The sequence below is a fragment of the Populus trichocarpa genome, chromosome 10 (assembly GCF_000002775.5).
Source record: "Populus trichocarpa isolate Nisqually-1 chromosome 10, P.trichocarpa_v4.1, whole genome shotgun sequence".
Classification (NCBI taxonomy): Eukaryota; Viridiplantae; Streptophyta; class Magnoliopsida; order Malpighiales; family Salicaceae; genus Populus; species Populus trichocarpa.
In genome coordinates this window covers 11,337,027-11,357,777 of record NC_037294.2, presented here as the reverse complement: position 1 = coordinate 11,357,777, position 20,751 = coordinate 11,337,027, and the positions used below count along the sequence as shown (strand labels likewise).

At 34.3% G+C, this 20,751-nt stretch overlaps 1 protein-coding gene and 1 long non-coding RNA gene across 12 annotated transcripts; one reads left to right on the top strand and one right to left on the bottom strand.

Annotated features, from left to right (window-relative positions):
- Positions 1–574: 574 nt before the first annotated feature.
- Positions 575–1,933, top strand: LOC7474210 (uncharacterized). Its single transcript, XR_002984233.2, has 2 exons — positions 575–1,287; positions 1,650–1,933. It is a non-coding gene; the product is annotated as an uncharacterized LOC7474210 (long non-coding RNA).
- A 1,252-nt stretch (positions 1,934–3,185) lies between these two features.
- Positions 3,186–20,461, bottom strand: LOC18102519 (uncharacterized). Of its 11 annotated transcripts, none has more exons than XR_008060316.1 (10): positions 19,982–20,406; positions 19,739–19,833; positions 19,516–19,580; positions 19,292–19,335; positions 19,078–19,155; positions 18,796–18,949; positions 17,829–18,005; positions 17,447–17,515; positions 17,202–17,363; positions 3,186–3,418 (listed from the first exon to the last, which is right to left on the bottom strand). XR_008060316.1 is itself a non-coding variant. In XM_052456345.1 (10 exons), exons 1-9 carry the CDS (start codon positions 20,104–20,106, stop codon positions 4,350–4,352), a joined length of 918 nt encoding a protein of 305 aa, XP_052312305.1. In that variant the 5' UTR covers positions 20,107–20,461; the 3' UTR covers positions 3,186–3,418; positions 4,306–4,349. The 11 variants fall into 11 exon arrangements, 8 of the variants coding, with proteins under 8 accessions (XP_052312305.1, XP_052312302.1, XP_052312301.1 ...); XM_052456345.1 differs by lacking the exons at positions 17,202–17,363; positions 17,447–17,515; positions 17,829–18,005; ... (3 more) ...; positions 19,516–19,580; positions 19,739–19,833 and adding exons at positions 4,306–4,460; positions 4,542–4,610; positions 4,923–5,099; ... (3 more) ...; positions 6,614–6,678; positions 7,146–7,240 and having other exon boundaries at positions 19,982–20,461; XM_052456342.1 differs by having other exon boundaries at positions 3,186–3,427; positions 17,209–17,363.
- Between the last annotated feature and the right edge of the window lie 290 nt (positions 20,462–20,751).

The following is a 20,751-nucleotide window of genomic DNA, read 5'->3' as shown; positions in this document are numbered from 1 at the left end:
TTTATATATTTTTAATTAAAAAAGACTGGCATTACCAAACAAATATTAAAAAAGATCACGAATTTGGAAGGGAAAGTTAATAGTATTCCTCCTAAATAATTGTTGGGAGGTGGCGCATATCCGCCTAGAAAACTAGGCAATGATTACACTCCCGTCGCGGTATTCCAGTCCCAGATGGGCAAACCTGCACTATACCAAGCAGGCCCATTCCAACATGTTCTGTATATAATGGAGGAAGAAATTGGAGGCCTCAGAAAATATTAAGGCTCTTTAATCGGTTAGCCCATACTTGACTGCCCAACTTTTACCGAGATGGGCTTATAGATTAAAACCAGCGCCGAGACCTCAAAAATGGCTTCGCCTGGCCTGCGCTACATGGCAAAATTATATGTATGTATGTATGTATGTAAGTAAAGATTCTCAGCATATTGGCATAAATGTCTCATCTGAGTGGAAGACTAAGAGAGTTTATTTTTCCATTTTGAGACGCAAGAGAGTCTTCATTGTCACAACCATTGGCTCTCATACCTCAAGGGACGTCAGCTAATTAAGCTCGATGCTGCAACAGTGACCAGTTATTCACTCTCCAGATATCTCTTCTATAAGCATTTAACTGATGAGATGTTGGAAAATATCAATTTCATGGACAAAGCTTAGCATTTCTGGTTAACTCGTCTCCTACAAATCTCACTTTCCAGTCAGCCAGAGGAAAGTAACACTTTGAAGGCACAGTTGCACTTTAAAGGCACCCAATGGACAAGTGGAGATACGGGATGAGATTCTTGTAGTAGACTCTTGAAAGGAGCTTGTGTTTACTTGAAACACAAAGAAACCCCACACGAGTGTACTGTGCTATCCAAAAACTTGTTATAAAACAATAGATCAAAAGACTTCAGAAGAGAGGCTTGGGGCTTAAGTGAAGTAAGAGAAGATATGGGCTAGGGATCAAGAGAGTTCATGGAGGTGTACAAAGCACTGCTGATTGGTGAGGTGGCTTCTTCTGCTACAAGGGAAAAAGGGTTTGACAACGACATTGCACCGAGAGCAAAATGAGAAATGCATGATTGGGGATTCAAGAATGTGTCTTGGCTAGCAACAGTTTTGGCCTTAAGTACTTCACCCTTGTCTAAGCAAACCATATATACAGTTCTCCTGTCTTGTTTTTTTTCCCTCCCGTTCTCTCACCTGTAGATGAGACACGCCCACTTCTCCAAATGGGGTGGCTGCAATCCCTCCTCTCTCCATTGAAGAAGCTGTGGTTTCGTCTACACTCAACTCCAAAGAATAGTATGTTCTTCACACCTATAACTGCATCTATCATACTGTCTTCTCTGTGCTATAGCTAGGTTTCTGCATGGTTTTAGTTCGTCTAATTGCATGTTCCATCCATGCATCTTTCTTCTGGCATTAACTTTCTTTTTATTTCTTTTCTCATGAATTTAAAACCAGTCCCAAATTACTCAGGAGATTCACTCATCCAAAACCAATCTCCTCTTCTAGTTTGTATAAGAACCCATTTGTAAATTTCTTTTTAACTTGCCACCAAAGACTCCCTCAAAATATTTGCTTGATTTGCTGCAATTCATAATGCTTCGACCATCCTTGATTATACAAGTACTTAAGTGCAATTTGTTTGCATTTTTTTTCAGGAAGAGGAATATACATCCTGTACGAGGATGTAAAATCCTGCCAGTATGAAGATGTGCATGTCCTATGGTCAATACTAGTGGAGTCAAATACCCCTTCTTTGCCATCAAAACAATGAAGGCCTACACAAGTACAGAGTTCCCAAAGAACTAAGAGATGTCCACTCATGTACATAAGATATTTATCTTGTTCTATAATCTCTTGAAAGGATTTTTGTTTTTGTAGTTTGCTTATTGAATTCCTTGTCATCTGAGCTATATATTAGAACATAGCTTTTTCCGCAAAATTCATGCTCGTTTTCTTTTCTTTGTTAAAAAACAAAAAAAAAAACAAAAACTATATGCAGATGGTTAACACCGACTCTGAAAGAGTCTTAATTCGAAGAATATAAACAATCTTAGTCAGTGAAAGACATTAAATTAAGAGGCATTGGGTGAAAGATGGCTCTATTTCTCTTCAATTTGCTTTGTTATTGTTGCTTTGTCGGTTTCAGCAGTTGGGTGTAGCAGTTTGTTTCTTCTTTTCATATCAACCTGAAGTTGACTTTGGAAAACTATAGAATGGATGGGTTAACCTGCATGATTTTCAACTCTATAATAAATTCTTCTTCAATTATTATTATTATTATTATTATTATTATTCCTAGCTATCAATCCCGCCGGTATTCTGTTCATTCAATTTGTCTAGGAAATCGTTGGGGAAACTCAAAACTGCTTTATATTAATTTGAGTTAGATTTACACGTGGCACATGGAACCTTTTTTAAATTCAATTGTGCATTATATTTTAAATATAACATGTACATATGGCTTTGACTAAACTAAAAAGCCAATACAGATTAACAATCTTAATTTGTCTACCAAGATAATATAGCTGAATCCGAATTGCTTTTCATATATATATATATAAAAAAAGGACATGAACCTTGGAGGGAAGAAAGGTCGGTTGTGCGTGTAAGTACCTAATAATTGAAAATTATTTTTCATTTTCATGATAGTTTCTTTAAACAAAAGATTGCAAATGAGTTACGAAAAAAATTTATGATACTTAATTAATAATTAATGGTATCCTATTAGTTAATTTTTTAATTCACTTTAAGACACAAAAAAAAAAGAAAAAAAAAACTCATAATCTATAAAAAAGAATAATAATATCTTCATTTAGAATTTTTCTCTTTTAATTGTATCATTTTTTTCCATTTAAAGTGGTTTCAGGTATCAATTTGTTTTCCTTTTAAAAAAATTCAACGAGTAACTACTAGAATACCATTAGTTACTCATTAAGCACCGTAAAATATCTTCTAAATCGATAACGCCGGGGAATTCCTTTGTTTTTAACATGCAACATGTTGAATTTATTTTAGAAGATTAGATTAAGTATTTTTTTTTTAAATCCATGTAAAAATATCATCTTGACAATATATATATTTTTAGATAATTTTAAAAATACACCTTGGATAAAGAATTCATAAAAAATTAACATTTCTTTTTTGAAACGCCATAGCTCCACGATTTGAGTTCATAAAATTCTCATAGTAACTTGAAGCAAACACACAAATTATTACCATTTTGACCAACGGGTTTGGAACAGATAGTACGGGCTCTTATTGCTAAATAAAGTTTTCAGAGCATTTATGACATTCTTTATTGGAAAAGAGTGCAATTGCATGTAAAATCTCGTAAGCTGGAGGCAGGTAAAAAAAATTGCATCAGATACGCAAGGAGCCCAAAGAATCAGTTCGTCCGCTCTTGCTGTTGAAAAAGCCAACAGCCCTGCATGAACTACCACTTTTCAGTCAACAGACAGCACCAAAATATTAGAAGCGATGCTAAACAAAATGGAGCTCTTGCAAAAAGTATCGAACAAAGGAATTCAGTGATGAAGGGAAAGGATCAATCATGGACATTTGTAGCATTGAATTCAGCAAGCTCGCATTACATAACCTTCGGACCCAATAAGCTGAATCTACAGACCGCCTATCACTAGACATTAGAAGTGTACTCTCCTAGACATGTCAAAACACTTGGCAAATTTCTTGGCTAGACACCGAATTCTTTCCCGGACAAGATCAATTCAGGTTATACCACAAATTACTGCCAACAACATATCAAACATACAGACATTTTGGCCATGTACAACAAGCAACAGGATATATATACAGGGACAAATTGAAGAAGGGCCAGAGCATAATTATTCTTTAAAATAATAATTGCAGATTAAACACAAGTACAGTTTATAGGCATTTCTTATAAGCAAATTATAGCAGAGAGAAAAAGATTGTTTGGGGGGAATAATAAAAAGGATCCGTTACCGTAACACATAACTCACTAATTATTCAAGATTCCTAATTAGTAAAGATGATAAATGGTTATAGGGGCCAGATGCAATTTAGCCCTTCAAGAAAACCAATAAACCTATTGCTAAATAAAAAGTAGGTATTTTTCCTGTCAGTTAACAGAGGATACTCAATGTCGGGGGGGGGGGGGGGGGGGAGTACAAGTAAGTTCCAAACTTCCAAGTAGAACGGCATAATTAAAGAATAAGTTTTCAAATGTTGAAGCAATGTTCTGGTCATGCAAAGAGATAGAAACAATTCGTGTTTTAGGAATGACATTAGGGAGTAAATTTCTGATATCATTGTGTTGCCATCCTTACTTACAAGGCTTGTGTTGTGCTGTTCTCACTGGGCAGGGATTCCAAGGATTATAAGGATGACTCAGACGGGTGTTCTCCAACACTTGGCAGCCAATCTTTAAAGTATGAGTGGCAGCCTATCTCTGCATGGGAGAGGGCACCAAGGGGAGTTACAGTAATCTGAAATGAAATGAAAGAGTCGTGTTAATCATGTGCTTCTCTACTCAGAAAGATTCAAACAAGTAAAGAAAAGATGCCCACATATCCTTGCCGAAGAAATTTGAAGTCCGCATCATCGATGTCACCTTCATTAAGTTTCACTCCTAATACCTAAAGAATTGAAAAGACCATATTACATTTAAATTTGGAATCTAAGAACAAAAAACTTTTCTGAGTAAAACAAATGATTATTAACAGCAATATCCTTCCATCTTCAACTCCTTTACAAAGCACAATAATTTCCAGCTTATGCATAATCAGCAGCCTACCATCAAGTTTATTTCCATCTCCTCTTGAAGCGGCAACAGATCATAGCTTACTCAAAGTGTTTAGATCAAATAAAATTATAAGAATATCAACGTAGAAACACAAATAAAAGATTTTTAATAAAGGGGGGGAGAGGCAATAAGGAAAAAGACTCACTTCTCTCTTGAACAAAAGATGGTCTTGTGATAAATTTAATGCACCAGTCTCTATTGGTGCAGTTGAATCCGTATCCATTGTCATTGTTGATAACATTTTCCCTCCTTGCATGTCAGAAGTAACTTGGCTCCACGCCATTTCATATATGCTTTTACCCTGCTTGGTCAGCTTATACCCCTTTTGGAGGCACAAGAAACAATTAAAAATAGCACATCTAAATTTTCATTTAAAAGCATGGAAGAATTAGTAAATCAATGATAAAACTAGAAAACATGCAAGTCCTAAACTTCGATTAACAAACACAATAAAGAACAAAATGAAAATGAGTTATAAAATCAGTGCCTCCCTTGCCCTCCTTAGGCATGCTACAGTAATTCATTCACGGAATTAGAAGGAATCACGTGCAAATCAGATTTTTGATATTATCATGATAACCACATACAGGGGACCATACAGCATACAACACCTTAGGATCTTTATGCAGCGTAGCTTTAACCTTAAACCTGTATGGGCTAAAAATTCATCGTCTAACATGAGATTAAAAGAAGAAAAGATTAAGAGAAAAAAAACTCATTACTTCAGCAAATGATGAAGAAAAAAAAAAAGTTAACCTGATATAAGAGATATGATGTTCGATATCTGCTACTATCAATCAGAAAAAATTCATGCGGCATTTGTGCATATTTCAGATGAAAGACTAGAGCGATATACTTTCGCTAAACACAAGTGTGCGTGTGCGCAATTAGGTCAGCTGTAACATTGAAGGAATATCAATAAATGGAAGGCCGAATCCAGCCAAAAATCAGGACGAAATCCTTTAAAATGACACGACCCCTTCTCTGGAAAACACACCAAAGTAGCTCAATCTAGAAGATGCATCCAAAATAAAAAAAAATGCCAAAATGTTTCATGATTTCATATGCAACTGTGATATGTTGAGAACCTGGTCTCGGATTTATCAATTTACCTTATTATTAGCAACATCTGTTGGAAGACCAATATTCAAAAAACACCTTAAAGGATAAGTTTTATTCTTGATCTCAACGAGTACTGCAGTTATTATTGGTATGCAAGCCTCAGCAGAAGGAGTTAAGTTCTCAACTTTGCCCTGACGTCGAAACCTGTACAACCAAGCAAGCAGTCATATGGGAGAAACAAATTGCCATTCACATGATACGTAGTAAGATACTAAGCAACAATAACAGTATCACTGATCTAGCTATGTAGCCTGAAAAAGATGTCTGTATACCAATTATATGATACAGAGATTGCAGGTATGTCATTAAAGAAGGCCTCTCGAGCACCAGCGACTGTTCCTGAGTAAACACTGCAACTCCAAAGAAAAACTCTTACTTATAAATGGGCAGTTGAGTAGACCAACAATACATTAATGACAAGATATCAAACGATGTAGATTCTACATTTATTTAAAAAAGAAAAGAACAAAAATATATAATTAATACTAACATGTTATAACCACAGTTGCTCCCCATGTTTATGCCGCTAATTACCTGTTTACAAAATCCAATCTACATAATCAAAAATTTCTATAGCTAACATCAAAGAGTGATCAAATTATTGATTTGTCATTGCGATGCAAATCCAAATGCATTATTTTTCATGACCCAAAAAAAGTAGAAGATTATCAACATTTTTATAGCTACAGTTAAATAGAATTAAGAGAGAGTTACCAGGTCAGGAATTTTAGGAAAGAGTGATTTGGAGACTCCTAAAGAAGTACAATCAGCTGGAGTTCCTGCACAATAAAAGGCGAAACTTTTTTTAATTTGCTTTAAGTTCTTGCCAATTAATCTAAAAACAAATATTGTTGTTACAAAAAATTAAAAGTGATTTAAAAATTAAAATAAAAATATTATCAAAGAACCTTTTTAGTAGGTAAGGTTGTAATATATAATTTATATTATTTTTTAATGTATTTTTTTAATTGAAAATTCTTTGATTTTGAAATTTACACGGGTCTATGTTATTTTATATTTAATTTTTATCAAATAAATAGAAATGGTAAAATTTAAACTCATGATCGCTTGGTGATTAAAATTTTAATATTATGTTAAAAAATTATCTTAACTAAAAATTTTAAACTGTTAGACTGTTTGGTGAGGTTAGAATATATAATTTAAGGTTGGTTAGAATATATAATTTATATTATTTTTTTTAAGAAGTGTTTTGTTTCAATGAATGACAAGAACGAAGCAAGCAAACCAGCAATTGCATAGGCAGTAGCTCCTTCAATTTCCACTCGTCGAGCAGCAATTGGATCAGGCCATTTAATACTATGGCTCATAGCTGATTTCTCCCTTCAAATCAATCCAATAAAAAAATTAATTCTAAATTCACGATGAACTCATTCGAAAAAGGATTTCTTTCATCAAATAATAAAATAACTTCCCACACTTTACAAAGCTTATATAATTTCGGAGATAGAGAGAACGCACGAGTCCGGAGCGCAAACAAGGACCTGGAATCGCCGGGTAGAGACCAAGACCTGAACCAGCGCTCGCAGTCCTGGTGCGTCGATACCGTCATCGTTGGTCACCATGATCGTCGGCTGGTGTTCCATTTTTGTCGAAATGATGGCGAAGGTGAGAAGAGAAATGAGTTTTTCCTTTATAGTGGTGTAAGTGTAACTGTTGATGAGAAAATAACCGAATTTAAGCAAGCCGATGTTTTTCCGATGGCTGGTTGCGTTTGTTCTCTCCAAGTTACGGTTATTGGTAACGGAATATTCTTTCAAATTGGGAAAAAAAGAAGAAAGAATAAGAAGAATAATTCAAGCAGGGTGGTTTGTTTTATGCTGGGGTTTTTTTTTCCGTTAAAATTATTGGTGTTTAGAAACTTGGTTTGTTTGTAAAAAATTTGAATTTTTTAATATATTTTTAGATTATTTTAATGTGGTGTATTAAAATTAATTTTAAAAAATAAAAAAAAAATTATTTTAAATTATTTTTAAATAAAAAAACACCTTAAATTACCAACAGTATAACGTTTCCAAACAGTCCAACTCGTTACTTCCATGGACGGCTGCCTAACAATTGATTCTCAATAACAACTTCGCTTATGTTGGTCCATGTCCGTCCATCCTAGACTGACATTAATTTCTGCCAGCTTTGATCTGCAAAGCCGTTAAAATTTAAGAAGGTTCGGCGGATAGCTTTGAATGATTTTTTTATTAACAAAAAATAAAATAAAAATGTTGCAAGAGTAATATAACAGATGTATGATTCACTTTGAAATTACTTCTTGCTCTTGAAAAAAAGGTTTAACTAGCCTTGCAGGTGAATCACATTGATCTATTTGTCTTTTTATAGCATTTTGGTTTTTCTTATAATTTTTTTATACAGTAAAATTACTTGAAAATTTTTAAAAATTAAAAAAAAATTAACATGCCTCTTTTAAAGACCATTGTAATGATTTAATTTTTCTTGAAATCAAACTTCACTTCAGGGGTTTTTTCATAATTTTATAAATGTTTTTTCGTATTAATTATTTGATCCTATGAATAATATGGTAATTTAATAAATAAATTAAACAAAAAATAAAAAATTATTTACATATGCAATGCACGCTACAACTACTACTGTTTGTTTACGTGGTTACTTCTGCGTTTGAAGCAACCACAGCAAAACTAATGTTTGGTTACCTAAAAAATGCAATTTATTTTTTGTGAGGTCCACTATAATTCACGTTTGAAACACGATTTTGCCGAAGCAGCTCCAAGCTGCTTTTCTTCAAACAGTGTTTCAGTGAACAGTGCAATTCACATGCATTGTTCACGTGAACAGTTTTAGGTTTTTTTTTTCAGTATGTTAATTTTTTTAGCAGTTTTTCTTAAAAAAAACCTAGTTTTGAGTGAATTAAATTCACTCGCACTGTAATATCAATTTTATACCTGATGATATTTTATCTAATTTTATTACACGCTCAAAAAATTATGGAAACTGTAGTTCTTATCGGATGAATTTTGTACGTAATGAAATTATAGATGGTTTAATGGAATAATAAAAAATATTTTATATAAAGTATTATTTATTTCATGATGTAATAGTAGTAATTAATTCTACAATATTTAAATTTAAAATCACATATATATATATATATATATATATATTACTTATTTTAAACTCAATTTAAAAAGCATTATTAACCAACATATTAAACTACTTTTTGTTCAACCTCAATTTTAACCACAGTTTTAACCAAACATATATAAATATCATATTAACCTCAACTAAAAGTACTTTTTATAAAACAATTTTTTTCAAATCACAACCACAAAAACTACCACAACACCTTCAAGCAAAGCAGGTGGCTCTCCGGTGGGTAAAATTATTCTTCTATCATGTAGTTTTGTTCGTCTTGACATCCTTGTTAAGAGTTGCTAAAAACTATCAAGTGTTGTATATTAGAAGAACTACTGATGATGTTGTCCATTACTTAATTATAATTTTTAAAAATTATGATTGTGATATGTGCTAAAGTTTAGATAAATAACATTTTACTTCATAAAAAGTTTATAACAGTCCGGCCCAACCTGCTATATATTATCTGCTTTGGGCCTTACCGTCCTCACGGATTTCTTCTTGATGACCACGCATGACCCCAAAATATATCTGACAAGTTAGCAACCAATATTACTAATAAGACTAGCTACCTAATCCTCACCCGCCAATGTGGGATATTACAATCCATCCCTTTAAGGAGCCTGACGACCCCGTCAGCACAACCGGACAGCTAGTGAGACCAGCTCTGATACCAAATGTAACAGCCCAGCCCAACCTGTCAGATATTATCCGCTTTGGACCTTACCGTCCTCACGGATTTGTTCTGTGACCACGCATGACCCCAAAAAATGTCTGACAAGTTAGCAACCAGCACTACTAATAAAACCAACTATAAAATCATCACCCGCCGATATGAGATATTACTAAGTTGATGCCAATTTTTTAATTAGCCTTTTATCAACATTGATAATTTGTCCCTCCATTAAACCACTATTTTTTATTGATGTCCCCAGCTAAAACCATTTGCTTATCTAAAAATACCTGTAGGTTTAATTTTTCAGTTTGTTAAAGAAAAAGTTGGCATGGAAAAATCAGTATGTCCACATTCCCAGGTACATGTGAAAAAAAAGGGAGAAGGGTATTTGCCTTACAAAAAAAAGTTGACATGAAGAGTCTCTTTATGATATTGCCAGGTCACAGAATTCTAGATTAACTGGCAGCTTCAATATTTTTTTTTAATTTATTAATTGCAGCCCTAGTTTTAATTAATAAATTTAGACTCGATTAGAGTCCCGAGTTATTTGAATCCCCAGATTAATTGATTGGACTTGATAACAATCATTATCTTTCATGTTTTAATATCCATGAGGTATTTTTGTTTTTTTATTGATTTTCAAAATCTGATTTAACTAAGATTACAAAATTTAAAATTTAAAAATGAAAAATGAAAAACTAATCATGGTTAAATTTTTTTCACCATATTTAAATCACCTGTTTTATTATTAATAAAAAAACATATTAGTTCGCTTTATATCAAATTAATACTATACGGACATTTATGTAAAAAATGCCTGGTTTTGCCTTCCCATACAATTGCTTCTGTACGTGAGTTATTTTGAGAGGGACATTATAGCGAAGGAGGGATTATAATGTCCCAAGCGATGATAGATTTTTGAAAAATTTTATTTTTATTTTTTTAGTATATCAAATTTTAGGGATGGCAATAAAGCAGATTATTACAAGCAGTTTGGGACAAGTTAAGGGATTCCTAATTAATAAAAAATATAATTTTCTATATTTACAGTTAATGTTTAATAGTTAAAGCTCATTAAAAAATAAATATTAAGTCTATAAATATTAAATTTTATCATAACTCTCGTACATAGTTAAATATAAATAATCATAATATAAATCCAAGAACAAATTTAATTTAATTTGATCAATTATTCAAGAAATATATATGATGAAAAACACGCGCGCATATATATATATATATATATATATAAATGTTCCTCTCCCTCGTCCCCGTTTACTTATCCAGATGGAAACGCTCCACATACCCGGCTTCGATTCCTTGTAAAAAAACACATTTCAAATTCAAATAACAAGTAAGAACTATTTGAATTCGCAATTAAAAAGTCAACAAATATCACTGAAACCAAACGCAGAACCATATCGCATATCGGTCCATCTACACTAGATAATTGTACGTCCATTTAATGAAGAAAACAAGAGGACAGAACGATTATTTATAGTTCGTACTTCGTACTACGCCCAGCAACAGTAGTTTTAAATTTATCCACTCATCGAGTTTTCTTAGGATAATATTTGTGGATTGTGATTCACCTTTGTTGCGGGGTGCGCGAGCCGACGCGACGTTATCCGGTGACTATGGAGGCTTTTTATCGTGTTTTTTATGTGAGGTATTGTGTATTTAAAAGGGTTTTAATTATAAAATTATGATTAAGGTTCAGGAGTCGCCACTTAGTATTATGATCATTAGAAACCTATGGTCTGTGAGAGTCTGGGTAAGGAACTGGTTGTGCAAGTGGAAGACGCATCACCCCAGTACACCCTACCTAAGGTAAGCTACATTGTTGTTTGAATGTTTTTTTTTTCTAAGTCGGGTTTCTATTTGTTGGTCTTTTCTAAGGTTCAAGGCAGATCTCTCTTCATGAGAAAGTCTCTGCCTTACTGGGTTAAATCCTAACCATTCTAAAATCTAAAATTTAGCATCGCATTTATTTACACCTTGTATCTTTAATACCTGAGGGTGTACTTTATCGTGTAATTTTACACCCTACAGATATTAAAGTCTACATCTAGACCCTAAAAAAAGAGGTCGGAAAAAAGTTTTTGATATTTTAGTCAAACCCTAATGGATGATCATAAACTGGTTATGATATCTATTTTTTAGATTTTCAAAACATGAGAAAGATGCAATCTTTTAATGAAAATATGCTTGGAAAATTTTAGGATTTGACCGTATGCATGAAAATAATTTTTTTTTGTTTTTGAAAAGGGAAATTAATTTAAAATTTTTTTGAGATTTTTTTTTTAAAATGTTTTGAATTTTTTTTAATAATTTCGGAGAAAATCAGGTATTTTAATACCGGATTTATATTTTATAGTGTAAATATACAACCCGATATTATGCAAAATTGGTATAACAATATTTGAGAAAATCACATGTTTTTTTGAATGATTTTTCTTGAAAATTTTTGGAGTTTTTTTTTTTAAAAAATAAATATAGTCCACTGCATGAACAGTGGACGTGAATTATAATTCACGTCCACTGTTCACTCAGTGAACAGGGGCAGCGAAGAAGAAGAAGAAGGGGAAGGGGAGAGAGGGTGGACAACCTGGCGTGGCGGTGGACTGGCTGAGGATGACGGTGTGCTGCCGGTGGTTGCAGCGGTGGAGGCCGGCGTCGGCTATGGGAGGAAGAAGAAAAGGTTGCAGAGGAGAGAGAAAGGCTGGAAGGAGCGGAGGGAGAGAGTCGCGGTGGCTGCTTGGTGGCCGGTTGGTGGTTGTGCTGGCTTCCTGTGGTGGAGCTGGTGTTCGGGGTAGGAATGGTGGTGGCCGAAGGCCACGGTGGAGAGAAAGAGGGAAGAAACGTCTTGCAGAGGAGAGAAAGACGTTCACGGCGGCTTATTACAGACGCGGTAGTGGCTGGCCGGTGGTCTTGGCAACGCTTGGTGGTGCTGGTTGCTCAAGGAGGAGCTGGAGGAAGAAATGGTGACGGTGTTGGTTTCCTGTGGCGGAGGAAGAAAGAAGAAGAAAATCTGCAGCTGGGATAGGGAGGAAGGCTGGTTTTTTGGCTTACTTTGGACCCGATTTTCTCCTCCTCCAGGACATCAAATCCACCTCTATTTATATGCAGTGGAAGAGGGAAATCTTTTCTACAATGAGGAAAAATTTCAGCTCTTGATTCAGTTGGGAAGGATCCCAACCATTGATTCAAAGTAGGCATTGTGAACTATTAAATCTGCAGCTGCAGGCTGCCTGAGGTTGCCTCTTTGGGGTGGTTCCACGTCCATTTATTTGCCAATGAACTGCTGAAGACCATACCCAGACGTAGAGGGATGTCTGGTGATCAGTTTCGTGCAATGTTTGGAAACTTTGGTGGACGTTAGGTACACTAAATGCACCTGCGAAGTAGGTGACTGAACTAGTTCTTTCAGGAAAAAAAAAAAGATAATGCATAGTGAACAAACAACACGTCGTCTAGTCCTCTCTTTTTTCTCTCTCAAAACGGCGCCGTTTTGGTTTGAATTAGGGATTTAAACTGATTTCCAATTTAATTCTTCATCTTTCAATTGCTTTCAATTGAACTCCTAATTGATGCTAAATTTTGGATTTAATGCAATTAAGCCCCTTATGAACTTCAATTAGAACCCCAAAGTTACGCGCCTATTGCACTTTAGTCCTTGATCTCGGATTGTTTCAATTTAACCACTAATTGACCATTAAACTTTTAATTTCTTCAATTTCACCCCCGGTTTTTGTCAATTAAGCCCCTAAAGTCTGGCGTCTTTTGCCGATTGGTCCTTGGCTGTCAATTTCTTCAATTTAACTCCTAATGGACCTCAAAACTTCAATTTTCTTGCAATTTGGCCCCTAATTTCAATCAGTTAACTTGGTAAAAATTAAATTTGGTCTCTTAAAATTCCAATATTCTCAATTAAGCCCAAATTAGGCCCCCAAACTTAATGTTTCACCAATTAAGCCCCAAATAAAATTAATTTGACCCATTTAAAGTATAATTAAGTCCTTGCACTTAATTAAATTCTTCAATTGGACCCAAATTAATTTTTAAACATAATTAAAATTCAATTTGGCCCATGATTAAATCAAATTGGCCTATTAAAAATTTAATTATGTCCTTGGACTTAATTTTTATGCGAATTCGTCCAATAATCATTTAATTTAACCTTGAATTTGCATCTTTTCTCCATTTTTGGGCATAATGGGGTACAATTAGGCCTTGAATTTCCTCCAAAATTGCAGCTTTATATTTTCCTATTTTTGTAGTTCTTCTTGATCTGCTTTCTCCATATTGCTAGCTTTTATTTTATTATTTTATTTTTATTTTTAAAAAAATTAATTTTAAAAAAATAATTCAAAATTAAATTACGACAACCTTCAAAACAATTCTGACAAGATGTCAGCAGACACCATGTTCATTGTTCTTGACAGGATGCACAGCTATTTTTTCTTTTTTGTCGGTGCATGGGATAAAAACAAGAAAAGGCTAAAGAAGATGCGGGGAGCAACATCAATTTCAAGGAATCGGCAGAATCAGATTGGCGATTTCTAGAGCTTCCAGACTATAAGCGATGGGCATGGATTATATAGTATGAACTATGAAGCTATGAACATCTGAACCCTTCACCATAGGACACATGACCGTAGAGAGGTCCGGAGAAAATTTTCCTTTTTCCATGATTCAATCAATGCATTACTGTTAACCACCTGATTAATTTTTTACTATTATTAATATAGATGTTCCGTCAGTTTATATACCTCTCGATTAATTTTACGAGCCCTGAAATTAACGATCATGAAATTAATGATCATCTAAATCTTCAATGACTCTGAGAGGACTCCAACTCGTGATTATTGAGAAGCAAACTCAAGACCTGACTAGTTGAGCTAATCTTAAAGATTACCACTCAAAGTATTTTTGGCTTGGAAATATATTAAAAATATATTTTTTAAAAAAATTAATTTTAATATCAGGACATTAAAACAATTTAAAATTATATATAAAAAATAATTAAAATAATTTTAAAATTTAACCAACCCTTTAAAACGCAATACTTAACAGATAAAAACCTGTAATGGGTTTTAATCGGTTTTTGACGTCCGGGGGGGTTTAGGTGAATCTCGAAGTCTCAAACACTAGGAGAGATTCTGTCAAGAGCACAATTGATTTTTCTCAATTTTTAATCAGAAGAATTATATATAGCCCACCATATCATAATCTAACCACAGAAACTATGATTATGATAACATATCAAGGCAGGTAAGTGTCCTTCGAGGATGGGATATAATCTTTATTAGGTCATGATACTTCCAATGTCTGGACTTTATCCCTTTTTCTCATCAAATTAACCTTTGATTTTTATTTTTTATTTTAAAAAACAAAGAACATGCACCGACTATATATCATTGCCATAGCACATGAGTGGAGTTGGTTCGAATTCGGCCTCGTCAAGTTATAGGGACCTCTTTCATCCTTAATGGACCTTACAAAGGCAACCAGACCACTCGGATGCAAACGAATCAGATGCGTGAGTGATAGGAGTAGTCCACCGGAACACCATAAAATTTAAAATGGATTTAAGATGTAACTAATAGAATAAACACCGTAAAATTCCTTCTTAATTGACAATACTGGGGAATTCCTCGGTTTTTAACATGCAACATGTTGAATTTATTTTAGAAGATTAAATTAAGTTTTTTTTTTAATCCATATAAAAATATCATTGTAACAATATATTTTTTTAGATAATTTTAAAAATACACCTTGGATAAAGAATTCATAAAAATTTAACATTTTTTTCCAAACGCTAGCTCCAAGATTTGAGTTCATTAAATAAAAATAAAATTATCATCAAATCAACCACTTAAAATTTAGTAAACATTCTTTTAGATATCAGTCAAACTAGTAAATAATGCACCATCATAACCACTTGGTTATCATCGGCACAAGATCTATTTGGTGGTAAAGTTGCTATTGGCGAGCAACTCCATGTCCTTCCAAGAAGTGAAAGGATACAGGTTGACTGAATTTGTGCTATCTTTAGTTCATTTCTACATTTCTTCAGGAGGGAAGCACAAGTTTCTGGTATCTAGAAAATATTGCCAGCATTTAAAAACAATTCCAAACCATTCTGGGGGTCATCGAAATTGAAACTTTTAGATTCTAGGCATTTATTCCTTGAAATGTTGTTTCATTTACGGGAAGATTTCGGCTTAGGACGTTAAAAGCACCACATTGTCGCATAGTTTGGTCAACTATATTTCACAGTCCTAAACATATAGGCAACGTTGGTAGCTAACACCACCTAACAAAAAGTAAAGGGAAAAAAAAATCAAATCCCTAAATTCTCATAGTAACTTGAAGCAAACACACAAGTTATTACTATTTTGACCAACGGGTTTGGAACAGATAGTACGGGCTCTTCTTGCTAAATAAAGTTTTCAAAGCATTTATGACATTCTTTATTGGAAAAGAGTGCAATTGCATGTAAAACCTCGTAAGCTGGAGGCAGGTGAAAAATTGCATCAGATACGCAAGGAGCCCAAAGAATCATTTCCTCCGCTCTTGCTGTTGAAATGCCCTTTTGATCCGCTGAAAAGCAACAGCCCTGCATGAACTGCCACTTTTCAGTCAACAGACAGCACCAAAATATTACAAGCGATGCTAAACAAAATGGAGCTCTTGCAAAAAGTATCGAACAAAGGAATTCAGTGATGAAGGGAAAGGATCAATCATGGACATTTGTAGCATTGAATTCAGCAAGCTCGCATTACATAACCTTCGGACCCAATAAGCTGAATCTACAGACCGCCTATCACTAGACATTAGAAGTGTACTCTCCTAGACATGTCAAAACACTTGGCAAATTTCTTGGCTAGACACCGAATTCTTTCCCGGACAAGATCAATTCAGGTTATACCACAAATTACTGCCAACAACATATCAAACATACAGACATTTTGGCCATGTACAACAAGCAACAGGGACAAATTGAAGAAGGGCCAGAGCATAATTACTCTTTAAAATAATAATTGCAGATTAAACACAAGTACAGTTTATAGGCATTTCTTATAAGCAAATTATAGCAGAGAGAAAAAGATTGTTTGGGGGGGATAATAAAAAGGATCCGTTACCGTAACACATAACTCACTAATTATTCAAGATTCCTAATTAGTAAAGATGATAAATGGTTATAGGGGCCAGATGCAATTTAGCCCTTCAAGAAAACCAATAAACCTATTGCTAAATAAAAAGTAGGTATTTTTCCTGTCAGTTAACAGAGGATACTCAATGTCGGGGGGGGGGGGGGGGGGGGGGGGGGGGGGGGTACAATTAAGTTCCAAGCTTCCAAGTAGAACGGCATAAAGAATAAGTTTTCAAATGTTGAAGCAATGTTCTGGTCATGCAAAGAGATAGAAACAATTCGTGTTTTAGGAATGACATTAGGGAGTAAATTTCTGATATCAATGTTTTGCCATCCTTACTTACAACTTACAAGGCTTGTGTTGTGCTGTTCTCACTGGGCAGGGATTCCAAGGATTATAAGGACGACGCAGACGGGTGTTCTCCAACACTTGGCAGCCAATCTTTAAAGTATGAGTGGCAGCCTATCTCTGCATGGGAGAGGGCACCAAGGGGAGTTACAGTAATCTGAAATGAAATGAAATGAAAGAGTCGTGTTAATCATGTGCTTCTCTACTCAGAAAGATTCAAACAAGTAAAGAGATGCCCACATATCCTTGCTGAAGAAATTTGAAGTCTGCATCATCGATGTCACCTTCATCAAGTTTCCCTCCTAATACCTAAAAGAATTGAAAAGACCATATTACATTTAAATTTGGAATCTAAGAACAAAAAACTTTTCTGAGTAAAACAAATGATTTTTAACAGCAATATCCTTCCATCTTCAACTCCTTTACAAAGCACAATAATTTCCAGCTTATGCATAATCAGCAGCCTACCATCAAGTTTATTTCCATCTCCTCTTGAAGCGGCAACAGATCATAGCTTACTCAAAGTGTTAAGATCAAATAAAATTATAAGAATATCAACGTAGAAACACAAATAAAAGATTTTTAATAAAGGGGGGGAGAGGCAATAAGGAAAAAGACTCACTTCTCTCTTGAACAAAAGATGGTCTTGTGATAAATTTAATGCACCAGTCTCTATTGGTGCAGTTGAATCCGTATCCATTGTCATTGTTGATAACATTTTCCCTCCTTGCATGTCAGAAGTAACTTGGCTCCACCCCATTTTATATATGCTTTTACCCTGCTTGGTCAGCTTATACCCCTTTTGGAGGCACAAGAAACAATTAAAAATAGCACATCTAAATTTTCATTTAAAAGCATGGAAGAATTAGTAAATCAACGATAAAACTAGAAAACATGCAAGTCCTAAACTTCGATTAACAAACACAATAAAGAACAAAATGAAAATGAGTTATAAAATCAGTGCCTCCCTTGCCCTCCTTAGGCATGTTACAGTAATTCATTCACGGAATTAGAAGGAATCACGTGCAAATCAGATTTTTGATATTATCATGATAACCACATACAGGGGACCATACAGCATACAACACCTTAGGATCTTTATGCAGCGTAGCTTTAACCTTAAACCTGTCTGGGCTAAAAATTCATCGTCTAACATGAGATTAAAAGAAGAAAAGATTAAGAGAGAAAAAACTCATTACTTCAACAAATGATGAAGGAAAAAAAAAAGTTAACCTGATATAAGAGATATGATGTTCGATATCTGCTAATATCAATCAGAAAAAATTCATGCGGCATTTGTGCATATTTCAGATGAAAGACTAGAGCGATATACTTTCACTAAACACAAGTGTGCGTGTGCGCAATTAGGTCAGCTGTAACATTGAAGGAATATCAATAAATGGAAGGCCGAATCCAGCCAAAAATCAGGACGAAATCCTTTAAAATGACACGACCCCTTCTCTGGAAAACACACCAAAGTAGCTCAATCTAGAAGATGCATCCAAAATAAACAAAAATGCCAAAATGTTTCATCATTTCATATGCAACTGTGATATGCTGAGAACCTGGTCTCAGATTTATCAATTTACCTTATTATTAGCAACATCTGTTGGAAGATCAATATTCAAAAAACACCTTAAAGGATAAGTTTTATTCTTGATCTCAACGAGTACTGCAGTTATTATTGGTATGCAAGCCTCAGCAGAAAGAGTGAAGTTCTCAACTTTGCTCTGACCTCCAAACCTGTACAACCAAACAAGCAGTTATATGGGAGAAACAAATTGCTATTCACATGATACGTAGAAAGATTCTAAGCAACATTAACAGTATCACTGATCTAGCTATGTAGCCTGAAAAAGATGTCTGTATACCAATTATATGATACAGAGATTGCAGGTATCTCATTAAAGAAGGCCTCTCGAGCACCAGCGACTGTTCCTGAGTAAACACTGCAACTCCAAAGAAAAACTCTTACTTATAAATGGGTAAGTAGACCAACAATATATGAATGACAAGATATCCAAAGATGTAGATTCTACATTTATTTAAAAAAGAAAAGAACAAAAATATATAATTAACACTAACATGTGATAACCACAGTTGCTCCCCATGTTTATGCCGCTAATTACCTGTTTACAAAATCCAAACTACATAATCAAACATTTCTATAGCTAACATCAAAGAGTGATCAAATTATTGATTTGTCATTGCGATGCAAATCCAAATGCATTATTTTTCATGACCGAAAAAAAAGAGAAGATTATCAACATTTTTATAGCTACAGTTAAATAGAATTAAGAGAGAGTTACCAGGTCAGGAATTAAAGGAAAGAGTGATTTGGAGATTCCTAAAGAAGTACAATCAGCTGGAGTTCCTGCACAATAACATAAAAAAAAAACGCGAAACTTTTTAATTTCTTTAAGTTCTTGCAATTAATCTAAAAACAAATATTGTTGTTGAAAAAAATTAAAAGTGAATAAAAAATGGAAATGAAAATGTTTTCTATGAATGACAAGAAAGAAGCAAGCAAACCAGCAATTGCATAGGCAGTAGCTCCTTCAATTTCCACTCGTCGAGCAGCAATTGGATCACGCCATGTAATACTATGGCTCATAGCTGATTTCTCCCTTCAAATTAATTCAATAAAAAAATTAATTCTAAATTCACGATCAACTCATGCAAAAAACGATTTCTTTCACCAAATAATAAAATAACTTCCCACACTTTACAATTCAAGAAAGAGCTTATATAATTTCGGAGATAGAGAGAACGCACGAGTCCGGAGCGCAAACAAGGACCTGGAATCGCCGGGTAGAGACCAAGACCTGAACCAGCGCTCGCAGTCCTGGTGCGTCGATACCGTCATCGTTGGTCACCATGATCGTCGGCTGGTTTTCCATTTTTGTCGAAATGACGGCGAAGGTGAGAAGAGAAATGAGTTTTTCCTTTATAGTGATGTAAGTGTAACTGTTGATGAGAAAATAACCGAATATAAGCAAGCCGATGTTTTTCGATGGCTGGTTGCGTTTTTGTTCTCTCCAAGTTACGGTTATTGGTAACGGAATATTCTTTCAAATTGGGAAAAAAGAAGAAAGAATAAGAAGAATAATTCAAGCAGGGTGGTTTGTTTTATGCTGGTGTTTTCTTTTTGTTAAAATTCTTGGAAATATTGCTTTCTCGTTCCTCCATGGACGGCTGCCTAATAATTGGTACTCAATATCGACTTGGCTTATGTTGGTCCATCCATCCTAGACTGACATTGATTTCTGCCAGCGTTGATCTGCAAAGCCGTTAAATAGGCTCGGCAGATAGCTTTGAATGATTTTTTTATTAACAAAAAAAAAAAAATTGTTGCAAGAGTACTATAACAGATGTATGATTCACGTTGAATTTCCTTCTTGCTCTTGAAAAAAAGGTTTAACTAGCCTTACAGGTGAATCACATTGATCTATTTGTCTTTCTAGAGTATTTTGGTTTTTTTATACAGTAAAGTTACTTGAATATTTTTTTAAAAAAAATAAATCAACAGGCCTTTGCTTTTAAAG